The following is a 21,944-nucleotide window of genomic DNA, read 5'->3' on the forward strand; positions in this document are numbered from 1 at the left end:
CCTCGGAGGGATCGGACGCTTGGACGAAAAGTGCAAGGGTGTCGTTTAGTGGGTAGGGCTCTGAAAACATCCTTCTCGCGGTCACACAGTCACGGACCAGTCCCACATACTCCACTTCTTCCCTACAACTTCACGTATAAAAGTGTTCTATCTTATACTCTCGCCGGCTGAATCCTATACATTTATCTGTTTGTGTCTCTATGGACTTATTGGAGTTTACTCCTTTAGAATCGATTTACATATATAGGCCCGGGGTATGAAAATTATGGGGACCAAAATCGTACTAGCATGTCACACGAAATGCGTTATGCGCATTTCGTGTGACATGCTAGTACATGCGCCGGCAGTCCGCCACAAAGCCTCGTACTGATCGCGCGTTTCTCTCATTATTGTATTTTCATATATTTGTTAGTCGTTTGTTTTGTGTCTCGTTAATTTGTTAATAATCTGTAGTGTATCGTGTTGTCGTAATATAGAACTATTTCTCGTATTGTTTCGTTTAATTTTTTATATCCAGTAAACTCCAGTCGTGCGTCGGAGCGGACACACACACTTTTTTTTCGTTTAATCGAGTTTGAAATCACAACGATTCCAAAGAAGTTTCACTTCAAAAGAAAAAAAGGTTAACAGCACGCGCAGGACAAAGGAAAATAAAACAAAGTACATAGAAATCCACAATATCACGTATTTATTGATCGCTGTGTTCAGTTGCAGTCGGTGAGCGGGTGCGGGGGGAGGGGCGGCAGCGCCACCGACAGGTGCGGCGGCGGCTCCGGCTCGTCCAGGTCCAGCGCCGCGTCGATCATGGTCGTGTCGTGCAGCAGCCGCAGCCGGGACGCGCTCAGCGCCACCGCGCCCCCCGCCCCCGCCCCCGCCCCCGCCGGCTCCACGTCCAGCGACCTGTTCATGTAGGCGTGGCGGGCCGGCTCCGCGCCGCCGCCCGGCGCCGGGGCCACGGTCACGGCTCCCAGCGCGCGGACGAAGCTCGGCGGCAGCTCGTCCTTCACGTCGATCGTGAACACGCCGCGCCTGCAACCAACGTCCGCCGTTAGGCGTCGCCGACAACCCCGAGCGCGCCCCGCGGGGAGCCCCGCTTACCGGTCGATGAGGCTGGGCGCCAGCGGACCGCACAGCACGTACCAGCAGTTGGCGCAGGCGTTACCTCGCGAGTACGGGTTCGGGTTGGACACGCCGCGCCGACTCGAAAATGAGCCTTTAATCTGCGAAAAAATAACGGAAGCGTTCTGTCGTAAGCGATGAAAGTGAAAATGCGAAACGGATCGAACAAGAACGAAAAATACCGACGTCCTCGTTGGTGGTCTGGTCGGTGGAGGCGAGGTACGTGTGGAAGCCGGCGAGCCCCAGCACGGACCACACGGACAGGAAGCACACGGCGGCCACCAGCGCCGAGGCGGGGGACGCGTGCAGCGCCGCCGCCACGCCCGCGCCCCGCGCCGCCAGCGCCAGGTGCGTCACGGCGCACGCGAACACGAACACCGCCAGGAACGACAGCGACACCACGAACGTGTAGAACGACCGGTAGTTGCGCTTGCCCACGCAGTTCCCCACCCACGGACAGTGATGGTCGAACCGGTCCACGCAGTTGTCGCAGAGTGAGCAGTGCGACGCGCGCGGAGGTCGGAACATCTTACAGGTGAAGCAGTACTTGAGCTTGACGGGGCGGCCTCGCACGAGCACCTCCCGCGCGCGCGGCGGAGGCCGACCCGCTTCGGCAGCCTCCAGGGCCGCCGCCTCGGCCGTGGCCGCGCGCGGGATGATGCCCGGGTCGGACAGCGCGGTCCGCAGCAGCGCCGCCAGCGTCAGCACGAACAGCGCGGCGCCCACGGCGGGCACGGCGGCCGACACGCGCACGGCCAGGAAGGGACAGTCGAACGCGAAGTGCAGCGCGCACGTGCCGCAGATGAGCGCCAGTGTGAGCAGGAAGACGCCGGGGTGCGGTGCAGTCATGAGCCGCCCGTCGCACCAGAACCGGTTTCGCCCCGCGAACACTTCCCACTTGCGCGTCACGCGCCGCGACGCCATCGCACCATGTCCTGCCGCTCCCACTCTCGCGTTCCCAACTCACGTTTCAGCCTATATAATAATTGTATTTATTTTAATGTGATGAAAACATACGGATCTACAATGCTCCAGTGCACAGGGCTATAGTTCTTTACCGGACTACCGAAGACGGATATTGTTTTTCAGGGGTGTCTTTGTTTGACTGATGCTCTACACCTTTTAGATGATTTTAATATATGAGATATCATAGGATTCGTCTGAGTTGTGGAAGCGACAAAGGGTATAATATTAAGTATTCACCAATGAAATTGCTGCTTAGTATACAGAAAGTTAAAATAATTATTGTTTATTTCTATCATTTAATTGAATATTTTTCCTAATGATCCTTAGAAGAAGGACATGTCCTCATTCAAGGAAGACAATTAACAATCTTTTAAAATTAATTATTTGTGGTCAAATTATAGATGGCCGTTGTCTTATGAGATGTTATAGATTTTATGAATTATAAAATTAATAGTATGAAATGGACAACAGAGCCATCAACGCAATCTTAATCAGGGTGGTTTAACTGTTTATAGCAGTTCATAACACACCCTACTTCTAATACTTAGGCAAAGTTATAAGTTATATGAGCATATGTTTAAGACAGTACTATTCCTTTATCCTATTAATGAGCATGTCGACGGTTCCTACATATAAAGAGTCATGTCCAAAACCACGTTTTATTATTATTTCATAATCATTTTCTATTTGTCAACACATATATTACCATATAATTTTTTTTATTTTATAAGTAAACATTTTAAAGATAAACGTATAAGATGTCAACTTTTAAAAATAAAAGGACTGTTGATGTAGATATCTTTACGTGAACATTTATACAGTCTAAAAAATTATTAAGCTCAATAGCTTAATAATTTTTTAGCATGCTATCCGCCCGCAATAAAATCTATGCAATCATAGATTTTATTGCGGGCCATGAGCGGCAATGAGCGCGACGACCGAATCATGAAATTCCGTAACGAAAAAAAACCTGCCACCTCTCACTACGCCTACTATGTGGCTCGCGTTCAACACATTCACACGTTGCGCTTGTGTAGTGTTTGTGAATGAACGCGTGGTGTGACGTTAACTGACGTTACACTGTATGCGCATCATGATTTGTATTATTTTATTGAGGCATCGCGCCTTATCATGCGAAGCGCCTAAAACTTCTAGTAATATGTATCAAACATATTCGTGTTCACGCATATCTCCGCAAATGTGACGAAACGTTTTTGTATTTTTCTTTGTCACATGTCTATAGCGCGTTTTAGAAATACATACAGCGCCATCTATTGACAACAAACAAAACCTTCACGGTAGAAATAGGCAGGGAGGTGGTACCCACCCGCGTGGACTCACAAGAGGTCCTACCACCAGTAAACTCTCCTGTAAAACACAATTTTTGACATGAAGCTTTGTATGTAGGGGCCGTCGATGTGTTAATAGTGATTAGAAAGTATTTACCTACATATAATACTGCCACAGAATGTCACGATGTAGTAGTGTGGCTCGATAGGAGTGAACTAGGTTAAGTGTGTCTTCCGAATTTATGTTAACTTCCGTCCCATAAATTTAAAAAACTGTAAAGGGATTTTTTTTATTATAAGTAGTTTGACTATCAACTTTTACTTGAAATTGTGATAAAACTTATATTTAATGGGCTAGGAGAATTTGTTTTTCAAAATATATTAGGATAAGTGTATATTTTCACAAATAAATAGGCTGGTGCAGTCACTAAATATTAAATATTATATTATCAAACTTATGTATACATAAATGGACAAGAAAAAGAAAAGTTAAGTATGATTTTCTCAAAACAGTAGGCAGTAGCTTTGGTATGCCTCTGGCGAAGCAGATATCTATAAGGCACAGATCACTAAAGAGTAGGCTGTTTCCTTAGTGCAATGAAAAAGTTTAGTCAGCATCATATTTATTAAAGATTAGTAATCTGGAATAAATATACATTACATAATAGCTAGCTAATATACTTTAATGACTAAAGGCCATGTGCGGTGCACACTCAAAGAAAATTGTAACCTTAGCTAGCTTTCAGTAATTTATGGCTGTGAAAATACATAGGTGACACAGTAAGAGAACCGACAAACCGACAATTAACACTGTCTTTGGGCTGCAATAGTTACATTGTACCTACAGTTTAATCTCACTAATTTTGCTTTTTACTTATGCTATAATTGAATATCAAACACTTTAAGAATTTATTTATCCAATCAGTAACATTCAGTATTTTTATTATGTCTACTCTGACAAATATCAATCCTAGAAACTTACAAAAATATTTTCTAGCATCAACCATCCTTATGTGTGATTGGTGGTTGAAATAGAAGATCAATATAAATATCAATGTTTATAATTTCACATATATATACAATTACAATATGTTTAACCAAAAAGTTTAAAAAAGAGAACTGATTTTATACCTGCTACACATATAGCCAATAAATAAAACCACCTGGTTTATTTATCACCTGGTATCAAGCTTTCCTAGAATTATAAAACTTAAAGAGTCTATTATTTATTATTGTTTGTATTTTATTGTATGTTTATTTCAAAAACAAAGTGGTTTTTTTTCTATACTTAAAAAATATAAGTTTTTACTTTCCAATAAAATGGTGATGTTCATGAACAGAAAACTATTAACTGAAAGTAGACATGTGATGTTAGCACCTAATGCTGTTCCCCTTGAAGAATGCTTAAACAGCCAATGACAAAGCTATGTTGTGGTGTCAGAGTAACTAGGGCCTATTCAAATCAGCAGTTTAAGTGGTTCAATTATGGCTTGTTCGGCAGTTGGAAGTTCGCATTTAATGTTAACACTTGGAAATAAGTTATAGTGCTAACGATTCCCTATTCAAGTTCTTTGTAGACAAATGTTTGGTTTTGACTAATATAATGACCTTACCTTTCTCAAGATTTCCCCTTTGATAGTTGTTAGTTCCGAAATCGATTACAATTTATCTTGTATTCTATTGTTGTTAATCACAAGAATTCTATTTCAAAACAAAAAGTTGTGAAAACAAATTAAATTAGTTTTGAATGTTTAATGTAGACTAGTTTCTCGTGACATCACCATCGTATGTTTTATCTTATCTTTCTTTGAAATCAGCACTTTAGCACAGTGATATTGATTTCTGTCAATTTAAAACGTATATCTATTTTCAAATTGAGAAATTGTAGGTAACAAACTTAAACTTGTTTCTTTATTTTCATCTAGAATGAATGAAAGAATGATTTTTGTAAGAATGAGAATATTACAACGTTGACAAATGGTAGTTAAAATTTTAGGCTTGACAGCGCACCACAGAATAGAAAAAGAATTTATGTATGTAGGCACTACATACATAGACCCTGTTTTCCAATTACAGCACAAGAGCGCATTAAGCGGCATAATGCTCAACGTTGAATGTTTCAACTACAGCAACGCTTCGCACAATCGAGCACTCTCAAAAGTAATGTTAAGTTAAGTTTATTAAGTAATAAGTTTGATAAAGCTGATGCCAGTGCTATCCTAATACTTACCACCAATATGCAAGAAGACACACTTCGAAAAGTTATGCGGTTCACTAAAGTACGTGATGTCTGGTTAGAGCTCCACAGGCTGTTCGGCGTAACAAATGAGGACAAAACCTATAACCTGTGTATGAGTTTCTTCAGCTTTAAGAAGGATCAAGCAGACGACATAGCCACCCACACGTCAAAATTAAAGAGCATTTGGACTGAACTGAATCAAGAACTCAAGAAGGACAGTAACCAAGAGCTACCCGAACTGCTTCTTGCTTGTAAAATACTGGACACGCTTGACGATTCATACTTCAGCTTCAGAAGTAGTTGGCTCCTCCTGCCCAAATCCAACCGTACCGTAGAAAACCTAACCAGTCATCTCTGCGCATTTGAAAGGGCACTGCAAGGTAATAATGCACCCTCGCATCAATCGGAAGCCCTGGTTTCGAATACGAAGAAGAAGAAGGGCAAGTAGCTTAAACGCAACTACTGCCTGGGTATTGACCACAAAGTACGTTGACAGTTGCGTACTTTGTGGGATGGATCCGTGACGGTAGACCTCCTAATAGCCAAAATCCGGACCAGACAGCAATGCCTTCTACTTCAAAGACCGCTAACTTGTTACACATGTCTTTAGAAGACAACGAAATCTTCACCGTTTCACGGGACAACGAGAACTGGTACATCGATAATAGCGCAACAAGCCACGTCACCAACAGATCTGATATTTCCCAAGCCTACGAACATTTCAATGAGAACTACACTGTTACAACGCCCACTGGTAATGAAGTCCGTGTCAAAGGCAAAGGAAAAGTACAGCTCAGAGAATAATATGTTAACAGGAAACAAATCGACATCAGCCTGCAAGACTTCCAGCCATAAGCAAGAACCTTTTTCCCCTACTAGCACTTCACGACCGAGTCCCAAACAGCACCTTTTCATCCAGGACAACTGAATGCAACGTCATTGTCAACGGAAAAGTATGCTTAATAGGGAAGAGATAAAATCAAGGTGGCTCATATCGATTGGAAGTAAAACCCGTACTGTTAGAAACACTACCCGAAGTCTTTACAACTACAGCAACGAGTACCACGAGAGACTCGCTCACTAAAATAAAAGATACGTAAGAGCGACGAACCAACGGGAACTAGCTCTAAACCAGCCAATGGATAAAGAGACCTGTGAAGGCTGCATCTTTGGAAAGGCGCATCGATTTAAATTTGGTAGAAGAACCGGAGCTACCGCGCCCGGATAAATCGTACACACTGACGTTTGTGGACCGTTTCAACCTAGCTTCTCAAATTATCAGTACTACGTTTTGTTTAAAGACGATTTTACTGGCTACCGTACGGTGTACTTTATACGCAAAAAGTCACAGGTCAAAAACAAGTTAGTTTTAATGATCGCTCAAACTAAAACAGTCGGACACACCATAAAATGCCTACTAAGTGACAACAGCGGTAAATTTGACAACGCGTTTTAGCCACTCGTGGAATAGTACAGCAACTCGTCACCCCCCCTGTATACACCGGAACAAAACGGAGTAAGCGAAAGAGAGAACAGAGGGTACGACGAAGATTGCTACCGTATCAGGGTCACAGACAAAAATACCCTACGCTCGTCCGCTCTCGTGACGTAATCTTCGATGAGAAACCTCTTTCCATCTGTAATAGTGAAATTCCTAAAACAGAAGTTGAGACAAGAGAATACCCGATTACCATAACACCAAACACGAACTCAGAAAGAGAAGTTGCAATTCCAGAGCAAACACACGTTCACGAGGGAAATACAACTATGAAAAGGGACGATTGCGAAGAATGGCAAAGGCCAATAGGAATAGGATAGCGAATTAAAATCCTTCGAAGACCTGAACGTTTGGACGCCGTGTGCATTGCCAAAAGGACGAAAAGCACTTCCCTGCAAATGGGTTTTATGGATCACACGAAATTCAGATGGCACAATCGACCAATACAAGGCTCGACTTGTCGTAAAAGGGTACAGACAAAGGAAAGGAGTAAACTATGACCAGACCTTCAGTCCTGTGGCACGCCTGACTACTCTACGAGCACTACTCAGTATTAGTGCACAGGAAAACTTACGCCTGGTCCGATTCGACGTCTGCACTGCCTTTCTGAACGGAAAGCTCGAGAAAGAAATATACGTTCAACCGCCAGAAGGGTGCAACCTCACGGAAGGAACGTCTACGTCTACTGTTTTCAAGCATAATCGTAGCCTGTACGGACTTAAACAAGCACCAAGGTGCTGGAACTCTTACTTACAAGAGATCCTATTGGATGTCAGATTCAAACAGTCCGATGCTGATTGCTGCTTATATTCAAAGAAGTTAACGGAAAGAAACTACTGATCTCCTTGTATGTCGATTACAGATTAGTAGCTGCCACTGATGAAGACACGGCTAAAGCCTTCTTAGTTAGAACATTCGAAGAAGAGACTGCGCATAACGACGAAACCAGTGACATATTATCTTGGTCTTCCATCGGTAATCCGTCGAGGAAAGGATGGCTCCATCTTCATCAATCAAGAGGCATACGCGAAAAAAGTATTAGACCGCTTTCAAAAGAGTGACTGCAATCCTGTTTTCACACCTATTGAGAGAGAGACTCTTCAAGAAGGGAAAGAAGAAACGGAAGATTCCTGTTTCCCGTATAGAGAAGCTGTCGGTGCTCTGGCATACTTAATGGCTGGTACACGGCCTGACATTGCTTATGCTATCGGAGTTGTCTCAAAAAAGTTGGAAAAACCTGCACAGAAAAATTGGCTCAAGGTAAAACGTATCTTACGCTATATCAAGGTACCATTTCGCATGGGATCTCCTATAAAGCTGGTCTCAAATCTGGAATCCTAGAAAGATTTAACGACGCTGACCACGGAGGCGATCCAGAAACTGGACGTTCCACGACGGGAGTAATCGGTCGCTATTCTGGAAGCACAGTTTCATGGATCAGTCAGCGACAAACATCGTTCGCTATCTCCACTACAGAAGCCGAAATTGTGGTAGCCAGTGAAGTTGGCAGAAAACTAGAAATCTATACTTCTATACTAATATTATAAAGAGGAAAGATTTGTTTGTTTGTTTGTTTCGAATAGGCTCCGAAACTACTGGACCGATTTGAAAAATTCTTTTTCCATTAGATGCCGACATTGTCCCTGATGAACATAGGCTACTTTTTTTTATTTTTATTTTATTTTATTTTTTTGGTTTCATGTGTGTTTTAATGTTTCCGAAGCGAAGCGAGGGCGGGTCGCTAGTATATCAATAATTATATAACAAAACGCAGGAACGCGATGAGTGAATTTGAGTGATGTTTTTTTGTCTATTTAGTGTTTCTTCAGGTTTAAATATGCAATAACGGTGGTTTATTAACTGCTTAGTATCTGTGAAAGTGCACAAATGTAGGAAAATCAAACAAAGCCGCTGAACGTATCTTCTCGGGATCCTCCAAAAAATTCACTGAAAGTCTCAGTAAACGACCACCATTTTACTGAGATTATATTTCATTTCATATCATGTCATTTCATTTAATTTAATTTCATGCCAATTGATTAAGTTTCGTTCGTTTATTATTACTCATCAACTGTAAATAATTAAAACGGCGAATTAAAAATCTTATTACTTGACATTGGCTAATGCACAACCCGTCCCGGAGACAAAAATAAAGAAGAAGAAGAACTACCTGTGTCAAATTAGTCTATGATAGAGTAATTCTTAAACTAGTCTCTGTGCCAAATGCCAAATGCCAATGCCACATGCCACATTCACATTAAATGAAAATGAAATTGTTCCTTGTTACATTACAATATAATATAAGCAAGCCTGATTACCACAAATGTATATGTTACACAAAATTATCTCGTGTATTTACGGAATAATAATGAATTAAAGATCTTCAGTGATTCTGTGATAGCAACTTTGCTTTAGAGTACTTTCTGATAAAAAAAAAAGCGCAATGGGTACAACCGGCTCCAGGCGCGAGACACTAATAGTTGGCTTCTTGTGCGCAGCGTGGTATATGTTAAGTTCAGCCAGTAATGTCGTGGGCAAACTGGCATTAACAGAGCTACCATTTCCACTAACTATGACAGCAGTACAGCTGTGTGCAGCGGCCTCGCTGAGTGTACCCGCGCTAGCCCTATGTGGAGTACGTTCGACGCGATGGCCGACGGACTATTGGACCCGTGTCTTAGTACCCTTGGCGATCGCCAAACTCCTTACCACACTGTGCTCGCAAGTTTCCATTTGGAAAGTGCCAGTCTCCTATGCCCACACAGGTTTGTTTGTTGTACAGCTGTGAGCATTACACTGATGGAAAACTCATATTCCTTCATTATAGACCTTCAGCATCAACCTTTGAAGCTATTTTTAATTAGATCGACTTGGTGGTACAGAAGTTAATGCCCTTTACTGCTAGACCAAAGATAGCAGGTTTGATACCAGCATCAGGAAAACGTTTGTGTGATGACCAACTTCCTTTGCTTATTGTCTGGGTGTCTAATATCTATATTTGTATACCACTCTGTCAAAAAATTATCTGAAAAAGAAATCAATAATACACAAAATGTTAGTTATTCATCCCAATTTATTTTATCTATTTCAAAGTATCCTCGTAAGTAGTTTAGAAAAGATACACTTATGACAATGAAGAATCCAATCATCAAAACATTTTTTAAATACTTTTTCAGGAATTGAGTTCAGTTCTTGCCACAAATTCTCATTTATGTCTTCTACTGAATGAAAAGGGTGCCACAAAGTGGTAATTTGAGTTTAGGCGAAAGAAAGAAGTCGGCTGGACCCAAATCTGATGAATAATGTGGTTGAGTATGGTATTTGTTGAGTTTTTGGTCAAAAATTCATTCACAACCCATTTGTGAAAGTGCAAAATAAAAGATTATAGATTTTTAACGAACACCATTTTTTAGCAGGACTAAAACTTCATTTTCTACAAATAGTTAAGGTTAACACTAGAACATAAAAAAAAAACGGTATTCAAATTAGCACAGACTACAGTGCACAGTGAACAGACTTCGTCTCGCTTACAGTGAAAGCGACGACTCCTCTCTGGACGGCGGGGCTGGCTCGCGTACTGTTTGGGGAGCGCGTGTCTCGCGGCGTGGCGGGCGCGCTGCTCGTGATCGCGGGCGGGGTCGCGCTCGCCTCGCTCACCGAGCTGCAGTTCGATGCGCTGGGGCTGGGAGCCGCGCTCACGTCCGCCGCGCTGTTGGCGCTGCAGCATCTGTATTCGAAGCGCGCGCTGCAGGACTCCGGCGTGCACCACTTGCGACTGCTGGCGACGTTGTCGGGTCTGGCGCTGGTGCCGATGGCTCCGTTGTGGTTGGTGCGGGACGCCGGCGCCGTACTGCGCGCCCAGGTGGCGTGGAACCGCGCGGGCCCGCTGCTGCTGGCGGACGGGGTGCTGGCGTGGCTGCAGGCGGTGGCTGCGTTCTCGGTGTTGTCGCGAGTGTCGCCGCTGACGTACTCAGTGGCGTCGGCTGCGAAGCGCGCCGTGGTGGTGGGCGCGTCGCTGGTGGTGCTGAGGAACCCGGCGCCGCCGCTGAACGTGGTGGGCATGTCGGTGGCAGTGCTGGGTGTGCTGGCTTATGACCGAGCCCGAGCGGCCGCCCGCCGCGCCCCCCGCCCCGCGCTGCCAGTCTGACATTCGATCACTTTAATGTTCGAACGCTGTTTCTCATGTTACAATAAACTTTTATTTCTACCGTTTGGTTTCATTCATATCCTTGAGATCCAAGAGTTTTAACCAGCAAAATTAAAAAAAAAAATGTTTATATGCCACCTCGAGAGAGGTCAAAGTTACATTTTTTTTGTTTAAGTTCTGTCCCGCCCTGATCGCCGGAACACGCCCCACAAGTTAGTGAGTTCACGATTGACTTCCACGGTGTTCGACTTTCCGAAGGATGATTATGAAAATAAACTTGGATTAGAAAAAAAACTTGTATATTCAATAAAAAATCAATAATTTACGGATACAGTGTCACTTGTGACAAGGGTATCATGACAACGGATTTGCGTATTACAGCGCTCTCTAGTGACGGTTTTAGGAGTTGGAAGAAACAGGGTGAACATTCCGCCCACCATGAACTACAAAAGTTCATAGCCAACAATAAGGCCATCAAATTTTACATGTACAATTAACATCTCCATGAAACCGTAACATCTTAACCTAATAGTAATCAATAAAGAACTGCTCAACATGAACTAAATATAAACTTACACATTAAAGAAACCATAATAACGACAAAGTTCAGTCAAGGGTTGCTTTTAAACAGTTCGTACTTACTTACAACTAAACAATAACAAAATACTTAATAGCTGATGCATCCAAAGATACATTTAAGTTACATACATTGCATGAAATATCTACAGTTATTCAGGTAAGTAATGTTAAAAAGCGATAGGCAAAATGCAAAGTTTGGAGACTGGTCTTACAATTTTAGATTTCTTACATTTGATAGTACCCTTGTGACATTATCTGGATCAGTGTGCTTCTCTTCTATCAAACCGAATAACCATTTTGAAGGAGGGAGGCCATCTTCCTTAACAAGAACAACGTCACCTAAATGGGGTTCTGGTGTAGTTTTAGTCCACTAATATCTCTGATTTAGAGTCGTGAGGTACTCGGCAGACCACTTACGCCAGAACTGCTGAGTCATTTTTTGTATTATTTATTTGCTCAATATCTTTAGAAAACGCCTGAGTCTGACAAACCTTAATTCCTATCTTTAATGCATGATCTCATTCGGAACCCATCAAGTAAGAAGGATATCGCTTTGACCTTAATTTATTAATAAATGGAATGCAAAACGCGACCACTCTAACCATTTTTTATAAAAATAAATACTTCGTCCATGTCTGGAGATCTGACCTAGCCACTTCGGAAATAGTTAGGTGATGAGACTTCAACGGCTTGGCTTCTAAATCAGTCGATATGTTTACCGTTGGCGATACATACGTGGATTCTCTTAAAAACGTAGGGCCATGGAACCAGAGTTCACAGTGGATAAATTCTTGTGGAGCCAGCCCCCGGGATGCACAATCGGCTGGATTCTGGCATGACTCCACAAGCGACCATTGGTCGTTGTTTAAAAACTGTCAAGATTTCAGTCACTCGATTTGCGACGAAGGTCTTCCATCGATTTGGCTGTCCCTTCAGCCAAACCAGAGCGATGGTGGGTTCAGTCCTTTGCCACTTGTTGCAAACTCTTAACTGCTAGATATGGGGCCGACGAAACACCAAAGGTAACTCTTAACAGCCTGCAGTCCTTGACTTCTTCACTAGGATTCTCTCTCCACAGTACTCGCTGGAAGTCAGTATGCTCTGGTACGCCCTTGACCATTCGATACATCTTAGCTATGTCCGCTGCGAAACATATAGGATAAGTACGCCATTTCATAATTATGTGTCGTAACTCTGGTTGAAGCCTTGGACCTACCAATAAATCATTGTTCAATGACTTGCTGCTGGTACCCCTACACGAAGCGTCGAAAACAACGCCGACCTTCGTTGTACTTTTGTCCTCGCGAACAACCAACTGCATGATGAGGTAGATAAACGCATCCTGGTTTAGCAGCTTCTTGTTTGTCATTAATTACTTCTATATGATTCATAGCCAGGTGGCTACATTTATTACCTTGGATTATTCTTGCTTCAAGACTGGATTATTTTCAAGTTTCTTCTTGAGCAAGTGGATTGTTGTCGCGAAAAGGAAGACCTACAACATAACGACCCAAACTGTCCCTAGTTGTAGTGGATTCAAAGTATCTTTCACAGGATTCTTCTTCCTTGGATAAAAGTGGATGATGCTAGTCAGTTTCAATCTCCCTGAACTGACGCAGCAAATCATTGATCGATTTGTCATGGGTATGTGCGCTAATAATGCAAGGAGTATCCCCACTAACCTAAACTCGTCCCGACAGAATCCATCCCAGCTGTGTATTTTGAGCTGTCAAGGTTCCAGGTGGATTTCTCAATATGCCTTCTGACAAAACCTGACCATACACATTAGCGCCTAGTAGAAGATCTATATTGCTTGGTGTACCATATCCTGGATCAGCCATCTGCAATTGCAAAAATACCGGCCAATCCTGAAATTTAATTTGCTGTGAAGGAAGAGTGGATGTTAGGCAGTTTAAAAACATAGGCTTGAACGGGATAGCTAAAAGAGTTATATGTGGACTGTACTTTAAATTGAACCATATGTTTTACTGAAATACTAGATTTTTCTCCTCCTAAACCAGATATGGTACTTCGAACTGGCAACCTTCAAAGCTGCAAAAGTTGAACTGCGTGTTCACTAATAAACGAGGCTTGAGAGCCCTGATCCAACAATGTCCTAAGTGTGTGATACATACCCTTGCTGGATACATTAACTAATGCGGTAGCTAACATTACTTGACTACTTGATCTCATTTCACTGTTAGAAAAATGGCTGACAACACGCTCCACGTGATCCGCCGCCTGCGGTTCTTGTGCTGGCTCCCGCTGTTGATTAGCGGGCTGACTAGGGCCCGCCAGGGCCGGATTGTGTGTGCCGCCTTCCTGGTGCAGCAGCGAATGATGACGTCGGCCACAGCGCCGACAAGCCGTGCGTCGTTTGCACTGTGTTACCGAATGGTTAGCTCCGAAGCAATTGAAACACAGTTTTCTCTTCTGGATGAACTCCCGGCGATTTTCGATTGCTTCTTGTACAAATTTCTTGCATTGATAAAGCAAGTGATCTTCCGAACAGAATGGGCAGGATACAGACGTCGTCACGCTGAACACCTTCGGTTTATCCATCCGTTGGATGACTCTGAAGATAAAGCCCTTTTGCCCAACTAGCCTGGTCAGAATGCAGTTCGCGATGTAACGTTTGTTATTGTACCTTTTGTTTAATAGCTATAATCGTTACTTTCGCATCCCAATATAACATTCTGGTGATTTTCTTCAAACTTTAACCAATGTTGTTCCGATAATTGCAATCTCGTTTCGATATATTTCCTTGTTATTCTAGACGCAGGTGACTTTTTTAAATTAACCTGTGCCTTAAATATCTTATTTTGAACATCGGTTTGTAATTTAATATAACTTTCCGGGCCCATTCTTCACATTCACTAGTACTTAGCAACGAAATAGTTGTGTGTTAATTACGGTTTGTAACGTTCTTTTGCACTTAAAATTGTTGTTTATCATTAGTTGTTTTCTTATCCGGCTCGTATTGGACCATGTTCGACTTTCCGAAGGATGATTATGAAAATAAACTTGGATTAGAAAAAAAACTTGTATATTCAATAAAAAATCAATAATTTACGGATACAGTGTCACTTGTGACAAGGGTATCATGACAACGGATTTGCGTATTACAGCGCTCTCTAGTGACGGTTTTAGGAGTTGGAAGAAACAGGGTGAACATTCCGCCCACCATGAACTACAAAAGTTCATAGCCAACAATAAGGCCATCAAATTTTACATGTACAATTAACATCTCCATGAAACCGTAACATCTTAACCTAATAGTAATCAATAAAGAACTGCTCAACATGAACTAAATATAAACTTACACATTAAAGAAACCATAATAACGACAAAGTTCAGTCAAGGGTTGCTTTTAAACAGTTCGTACTTACTTACAACTAAACAATAACAAAATACTTAATAGCTGATGCATCCAAAGATACATTTAAGTTACATACATTGCATGAAATATCTACAGTTATTCAGGTAAGTAATGTTAAAAAGCGATAGGCAAAATGCAAAGTTTGGAGACTGGTCTTACAATTTTAGATTTCTTACATTTGATAGTACCCTTGTGACATTATCTGGATCAGTGTGCTTCTCTTCTATCAAACCGAATAACCATTTTGAAGGAGGGAGGCCATCTTCCTTAACAAGAACAACGTCACCTAAATGGGGTTCTGGTGTAGTTTTAGTCCACTAATATCTCTGATTTAGAGTCGTGAGGTACTCGGCAGACCACTTACGCCAGAACTGCTGAGTCATTTTTTGTATTATTTATTTGCTCAATATCTTTAGAAAACGCCTGAGTCTGACAAACCTTAATTCCTATCTTTAATGCATGATCTCATTCGGAACCCATCAAGTAAGAAGGATATCGCTTTGACCTTAATTTATTAATAAATGGAATGCAAAACGCGACCACTCTAACCATTTTTTATAAAAATAAATACTTCGTCCATGTCTGGAGATCTGACCTAGCCACTTCGGAAATAGTTAGGTGATGAGACTTCAACGGCTTGGCTTCTAAATCAGTCGATATGTTTACCGTTGGCGATACATACGTGGATTCTCTTAAAAACGTAGGGCCATGGAACCAGAGTTCACAGTGGATAAATTCTTGTGGAGCCAGCCCCCGGGATGCACAATCGGCTGGATTCTGGCATGACTCCACAAGCGACCATTGGTCGTTGTTTAAAAACTGTCAAGATTTCAGTCACTCGATTTGCGACGAAGGTCTTCCATCGATTTGGCTGTCCCTTCAGCCAAACCAGAGCGATGGTGGGTTCAGTCCTTTGCCACTTGTTGCAAACTCTTAACTGCTAGATATGGGGCCGACGAAACACCAAAGGTAACTCTTAACAGCCTGCAGTCCTTGACTTCTTCACTAGGATTCTCTCTCCACAGTACTCGCTGGAAGTCAGTATGCTCTGGTACGCCCTTGACCATTCGATACATCTTAGCTATGTCCGCTGCGAAACATATAGGATAAGTACGCCATTTCATAATTATGTGTCGTAACTCTGGTTGAAGCCTTGGACCTACCAATAAATCATTGTTCAATGACTTGCTGCTGGTACCCCTACACGAAGCGTCGAAAACAACGCCGACCTTCGTTGTACTTTTGTCCTCGCGAACAACCAACTGCATGATGAGGTAGATAAACGCATCCTGGTTTAGCAGCTTCTTGTTTGTCATTAATTACTTCTATATGATTCATAGCCAGGTGGCTACATTTATTACCTTGGATTATTCTTGCTTCAAGACTGGATTATTTTCAAGTTTCTTCTTGAGCAAGTGGATTGTTGTCGCGAAAAGGAAGACCTACAACATAACGACCCAAACTGTCCCTAGTTGTAGTGGATTCAAAGTATCTTTCACAGGATTCTTCTTCCTTGGATAAAAGTGGATGATGCTAGTCAGTTTCAATCTCCCTGAACTGACGCAGCAAATCATTGATCGATTTGTCATGGGTATGTGCGCTAATAATGCAAGGAGTATCCCCACTAACCTAAACTCGTCCCGACAGAATCCATCCCAGCTGTGTATTTTGAGCTGTCAAGGTTCCAGGTGGATTTCTCAATATGCCTTCTGACAAAACCTGACCATACACATTAGCGCCTAGTAGAAGATCTATATTGCTTGGTGTACCATATCCTGGATCAGCCATCTGCAATTGCAAAAATACCGGCCAATCCTGAAATTTAATTTGCTGTGAAGGAAGAGTGGATGTTAGGCAGTTTAAAAACATAGGCTTGAACGGGATAGCTAAAAGAGTTATATGTGGACTGTACTTTAAATTGAACCATATGTTTTACTGAAATACTAGATTTTTCTCCTCCTAAACCAGATATGGTACTTCGAACTGGCAACCTTCAAAGCTGCAAAAGTTGAACTGCGTGTTCACTAATAAACGAGGCTTGAGAGCCCTGATCCAACAATGTCCTAAGTGTGTGATACATACCCTTGCTGGATACATTAACTAATGCGGTAGCTAACATTACTTGACTACTTGATCTCATTTCACTGTTAGAAAAATGGCTGACAACACGCTCCACGTGATCCGCCGCCTGCGGTTCTTGTGCTGGCTCCCGCTGTTGATTAGCGGGCTGACTAGGGCCCGCCAGGGCCGGATTGTGTGTGCCGCCTTCCTGGTGCAGCAGCGAATGATGACGTCGGCCACAGCGCCGACAAGCCGTGCGTCGTTTGCACTGTGTTACCGAATGGTTAGCTCCGAAGCAATTGAAACACAGTTTTCTCTTCTGGATGAACTCCCGGCGATTTTCGATTGCTTCTTGTACAAATTTCTTGCATTGATAAAGCAAGTGATCTTCCGAACAGAATGGGCAGGATACAGACGTCGTCACGCTGAACACCTTCGGTTTATCCATCCGTTGGATGACTCTGAAGATAAAGCCCTTTTGCCCAACTAGCCTGGTCAGAATGCAGTTCGCGATGTAACGTTTGTTATTGTACCTTTTGTTTAATAGCTATAATCGTTACTTTCGCATCCCAATATAACATTCTGGTGATTTTCTTCAAACTTTAACCAATGTTGTTCCGATAATTGCAATCTCGTTTCGATATATTTCCTTGTTATTCTAGACGCAGGTGACTTTTTTAAATTAACCTGTGCCTTAAATATCTTATTTTGAACATCGGTTTGTAATTTAATATAACTTTCCGGGCCCATTCTTCACATTCACTAGTACTTAGCAACGAAATAGTTGTGTGTTAATTACGGTTTGTAACGTTCTTTTGCACTTAAAATTGTTGTTTATCATTAGTTGTTTTCTTATCCGGCTCGTATTGGACCATGTTCGACTTTCCGAAGGATGATTATGAAAATAAACTTGGATTAGAAAAAAAACTTGTATATTCAATAAAAAATCAATAATTTACGGATACAGTGTCACTTGTGACAAGGGTATCATGACAACGGATTTGCGTATTACAGCGCTCTCTAGTGACGGTTTTAGGAGTTGGAAGAAACAGGGTGAACATTCCGCCCACCATGAACTACAAAAGTTCATAGCCAACAATAAGGCCATCAAATTTTACATGTACAATTAACATCTCCATGAAACCGTAACATCTTAACCTAATAGTAATCAATAAAGAACTGCTCAACATGAACTAAATATAAACTTACACATTAAAGAAACCATAATAACGACAAAGTTCAGTCAAGGGTTGCTTTTAAACAGTTCGTACTTACTTACAACTAAACAATAACAAAATACTTAATAGCTGATGCATCCAAAGATACATTTAAGTTACATACATTGCATGAAATATCTACAGTTATTCAGGTAAGTAATGTTAAAAAGCGATAGGCAAAATGCAAAGTTTGGAGACTGGTCTTACAATTTTAGATTTCTTACATTTGATAGTACCCTTGTGACATTATCTGGATCAGTGTGCTTCTCTTCTATCAAACCGAATAACCATTTTGAAGGAGGGAGGCCATCTTCCTTAACAAGAACAACGTCACCTAAATGGGGTTCTGGTGTAGTTTTAGTCCACTAATATCTCTGATTTAGAGTCGTGAGGTACTCGGCAGACCACTTACGCCAGAACTGCTGAGTCATTTTTTGTATTATTTATTTGCTCAATATCTTTAGAAAACGCCTGAGTCTGACAAACCTTAATTCCTATCTTTAATGCATGATCTCATTCGGAACCCATCAAGTAAGAAGGATATCGCTTTGACCTTAATTTATTAATAAATGGAATGCAAAACGCGACCACTCTAACCATTTTTTATAAAAATAAATACTTCGTCCATGTCTGGAGATCTGACCTAGCCACTTCGGAAATAGTTAGGTGATGAGACTTCAACGGCTTGGCTTCTAAATCAGTCGATATGTTTACCGTTGGCGATACATACGTGGATTCTCTTAAAAACGTAGGGCCATGGAACCAGAGTTCACAGTGGATAAATTCTTGTGGAGCCAGCCCCCGGGATGCACAATCGGCTGGATTCTGGCATGACTCCACAAGCGACCATTGGTCGTTGTTTAAAAACTGTCAAGATTTCAGTCACTCGATTTGCGACGAAGGTCTTCCATCGATTTGGCTGTCCCTTCAGCCAAACCAGAGCGATGGTGGGTTCAGTCCTTTGCCACTTGTTGCAAACTCTTAACTGCTAGATATGGGGCCGACGAAACACCAAAGGTAACTCTTAACAGCCTGCAGTCCTTGACTTCTTCACTAGGATTCTCTCTCCACAGTACTCGCTGGAAGTCAGTATGCTCTGGTACGCCCTTGACCATTCGATACATCTTAGCTATGTCCGCTGCGAAACATATAGGATAAGTACGCCATTTCATAATTATGTGTCGTAACTCTGGTTGAAGCCTTGGACCTACCAATAAATCATTGTTCAATGACTTGCTGCTGGTACCCCTACACGAAGCGTCGAAAACAACGCCGACCTTCGTTGTACTTTTGTCCTCGCGAACAACCAACTGCATGATGAGGTAGATAAACGCATCCTGGTTTAGCAGCTTCTTGTTTGTCATTAATTACTTCTATATGATTCATAGCCAGGTGGCTACATTTATTACCTTGGATTATTCTTGCTTCAAGACTGGATTATTTTCAAGTTTCTTCTTGAGCAAGTGGATTGTTGTCGCGAAAAGGAAGACCTACAACATAACGACCCAAACTGTCCCTAGTTGTAGTGGATTCAAAGTATCTTTCACAGGATTCTTCTTCCTTGGATAAAAGTGGATGATGCTAGTCAGTTTCAATCTCCCTGAACTGACGCAGCAAATCATTGATCGATTTGTCATGGGTATGTGCGCTAATAATGCAAGGAGTATCCCCACTAACCTAAACTCGTCCCGACAGAATCCATCCCAGCTGTGTATTTTGAGCTGTCAAGGTTCCAGGTGGATTTCTCAATATGCCTTCTGACAAAACCTGACCATACACATTAGCGCCTAGTAGAAGATCTATATTGCTTGGTGTACCATATCCTGGATCAGCCATCTGCAATTGCAAAAATACCGGCCAATCCTGAAATTTAATTTGCTGTGAAGGAAGAGTGGATGTTAGGCAGTTTAAAAACATAGGCTTGAACGGGATAGCTAAAAGAGTTATATGTGGACTGTACTTTAAATTGAACCATATGTTTTACTGAAATACTAGATTTTTCTCCTCCTAAACCAGATATGGTACTTCGAACTGGCAACCTTCAAAGCTGCAAAAGTTGAACTGCGTGTTCACTAATAAACGAGGCTTGAGAGCCCTGATCCAACAATGTCCTAAGTGTGTGATACATACCCTTGCTGGATACATTAACTAATGCGGTAGCTAACATTACTTGACTACTTGATCTCATTTCACTGTTAGAAAAATGGCTGACAACACGCTCCACGTGATCCGCCGCCTGCGGTTCTTGTGCTGGCTCCCGCTGTTGATTAGCGGGCTGACTAGGGCCCGCCAGGGCCGGATTGTGTGTGCCGCCTTCCTGGTGCAGCAGCGAATGATGACGTCGGCCACAGCGCCGACAAGCCGTGCGTCGTTTGCACTGTGTTACCGAATGGTTAGCTCCGAAGCAATTGAAACACAGTTTTCTCTTCTGGATGAACTCCCGGCGATTTTCGATTGCTTCTTGTACAAATTTCTTGCATTGATAAAGCAAGTGATCTTCCGAACAGAATGGGCAGGATACAGACGTCGTCACGCTGAACACCTTCGGTTTATCCATCCGTTGGATGACTCTGAAGATAAAGCCCTTTTGCCCAACTAGCCTGGTCAGAATGCAGTTCGCGATGTAACGTTTGTTATTGTACCTTTTGTTTAATAGCTATAATCGTTACTTTCGCATCCCAATATAACATTCTGGTGATTTTCTTCAAACTTTAACCAATGTTGTTCCGATAATTGCAATCTCGTTTCGATATATTTCCTTGTTATTCTAGACGCAGGTGACTTTTTTAAATTAACCTGTGCCTTAAATATCTTATTTTGAACATCGGTTTGTAATTTAATATAACTTTCCGGGCCCATTCTTCACATTCACTAGTACTTAGCAACGAAATAGTTGTGTGTTAATTACGGTTTGTAACGTTCTTTTGCACTTAAAATTGTTGTTTATCATTAGTTGTTTTCTTATCCGGCTCGTATTGGACCATGTTCGACTTTCCGAAGGATGATTATGAAAATAAACTTGGATTAGAAAAAAAACTTGTATATTCAATAAAAAATCAATAATTTACGGATACAGTGTCACTTGTGACAAGGGTATCATGACAACGGATTTGCGTATTACAGCGCTCTCTAGTGACGGTTTTAGGAGTTGGAAGAAACAGGGTGAACACACGGTAAAGAAATTTTAATAATATCCTGTAATAAAAATCAAACCCGCAAAATTATAATTTGCGTAATTACTGTGGTAGGACCTTTTGTGAGTCCGCACTGACTGAAGTATTGTTAAAATAACTAAGGGGAATTCCTATCCTAACGGAACACATTAAATTACCGAAATATAAATTATTCCTTTAGGTGTTAATCCAAGAAATGGTCTATCGATATGCTACATTTTATCCAAATTTGTATAATTGAGTAGTCACCATTCAACATCTTTACAAATATTTACAT

At 41.9% G+C, this 21,944-nt stretch overlaps 2 protein-coding genes across 4 annotated transcripts; one reads left to right on the plus strand and one right to left on the minus strand.

The window, feature by feature from the left end:
• Positions 1-665: 665 nt before the first annotated feature.
• app (Palmitoyltransferase app) lies at positions 666-5,344 on the minus strand. 3 transcript variants are annotated; one of them, XM_089736956.1, is made up of 5 exons: positions 4,988-5,300; positions 3,536-3,647; positions 1,306-2,094; positions 1,099-1,220; positions 666-1,029 (listed from the first exon to the last, which is right to left on the minus strand). In XM_089736956.1, exons 3-5 carry the CDS (start codon positions 2,041-2,043, stop codon positions 705-707), a joined length of 1,185 nt encoding a protein of 394 aa, XP_089593082.1. In that variant the 5' UTR covers positions 2,044-2,094; positions 3,536-3,647; positions 4,988-5,300; the 3' UTR covers positions 666-704. The 3 variants fall into 3 exon arrangements, with proteins under 3 accessions (XP_089593082.1, XP_089593083.1, XP_089593084.1); XM_089736957.1 differs by having other exon boundaries at positions 3,532-3,647; XM_089736958.1 differs by lacking the exon at positions 3,536-3,647 and having other exon boundaries at positions 4,988-5,344.
• Positions 5,345-9,297: 3,953 nt separating this feature from the next.
• Positions 9,298-11,318, plus strand: TPT (triose-phosphate transporter-like protein). Its single transcript, XM_028179952.2, has 2 exons — positions 9,298-9,876; positions 10,645-11,318. Exons 1-2 carry the CDS (start codon positions 9,555-9,557, stop codon positions 11,256-11,258), a joined length of 936 nt encoding a protein of 311 aa, XP_028035753.2. The 5' UTR covers positions 9,298-9,554; the 3' UTR covers positions 11,259-11,318.
• The last annotated feature ends 10,626 nt before the right edge of the window (positions 11,319-21,944 follow it).

Source organism: Bombyx mandarina, chromosome 22 (genome assembly GCF_030267445.1).
Source record: "Bombyx mandarina strain Sakado chromosome 22, ASM3026744v2".
Taxonomy (NCBI): domain Eukaryota; kingdom Metazoa; phylum Arthropoda; class Insecta; order Lepidoptera; family Bombycidae; genus Bombyx; species Bombyx mandarina.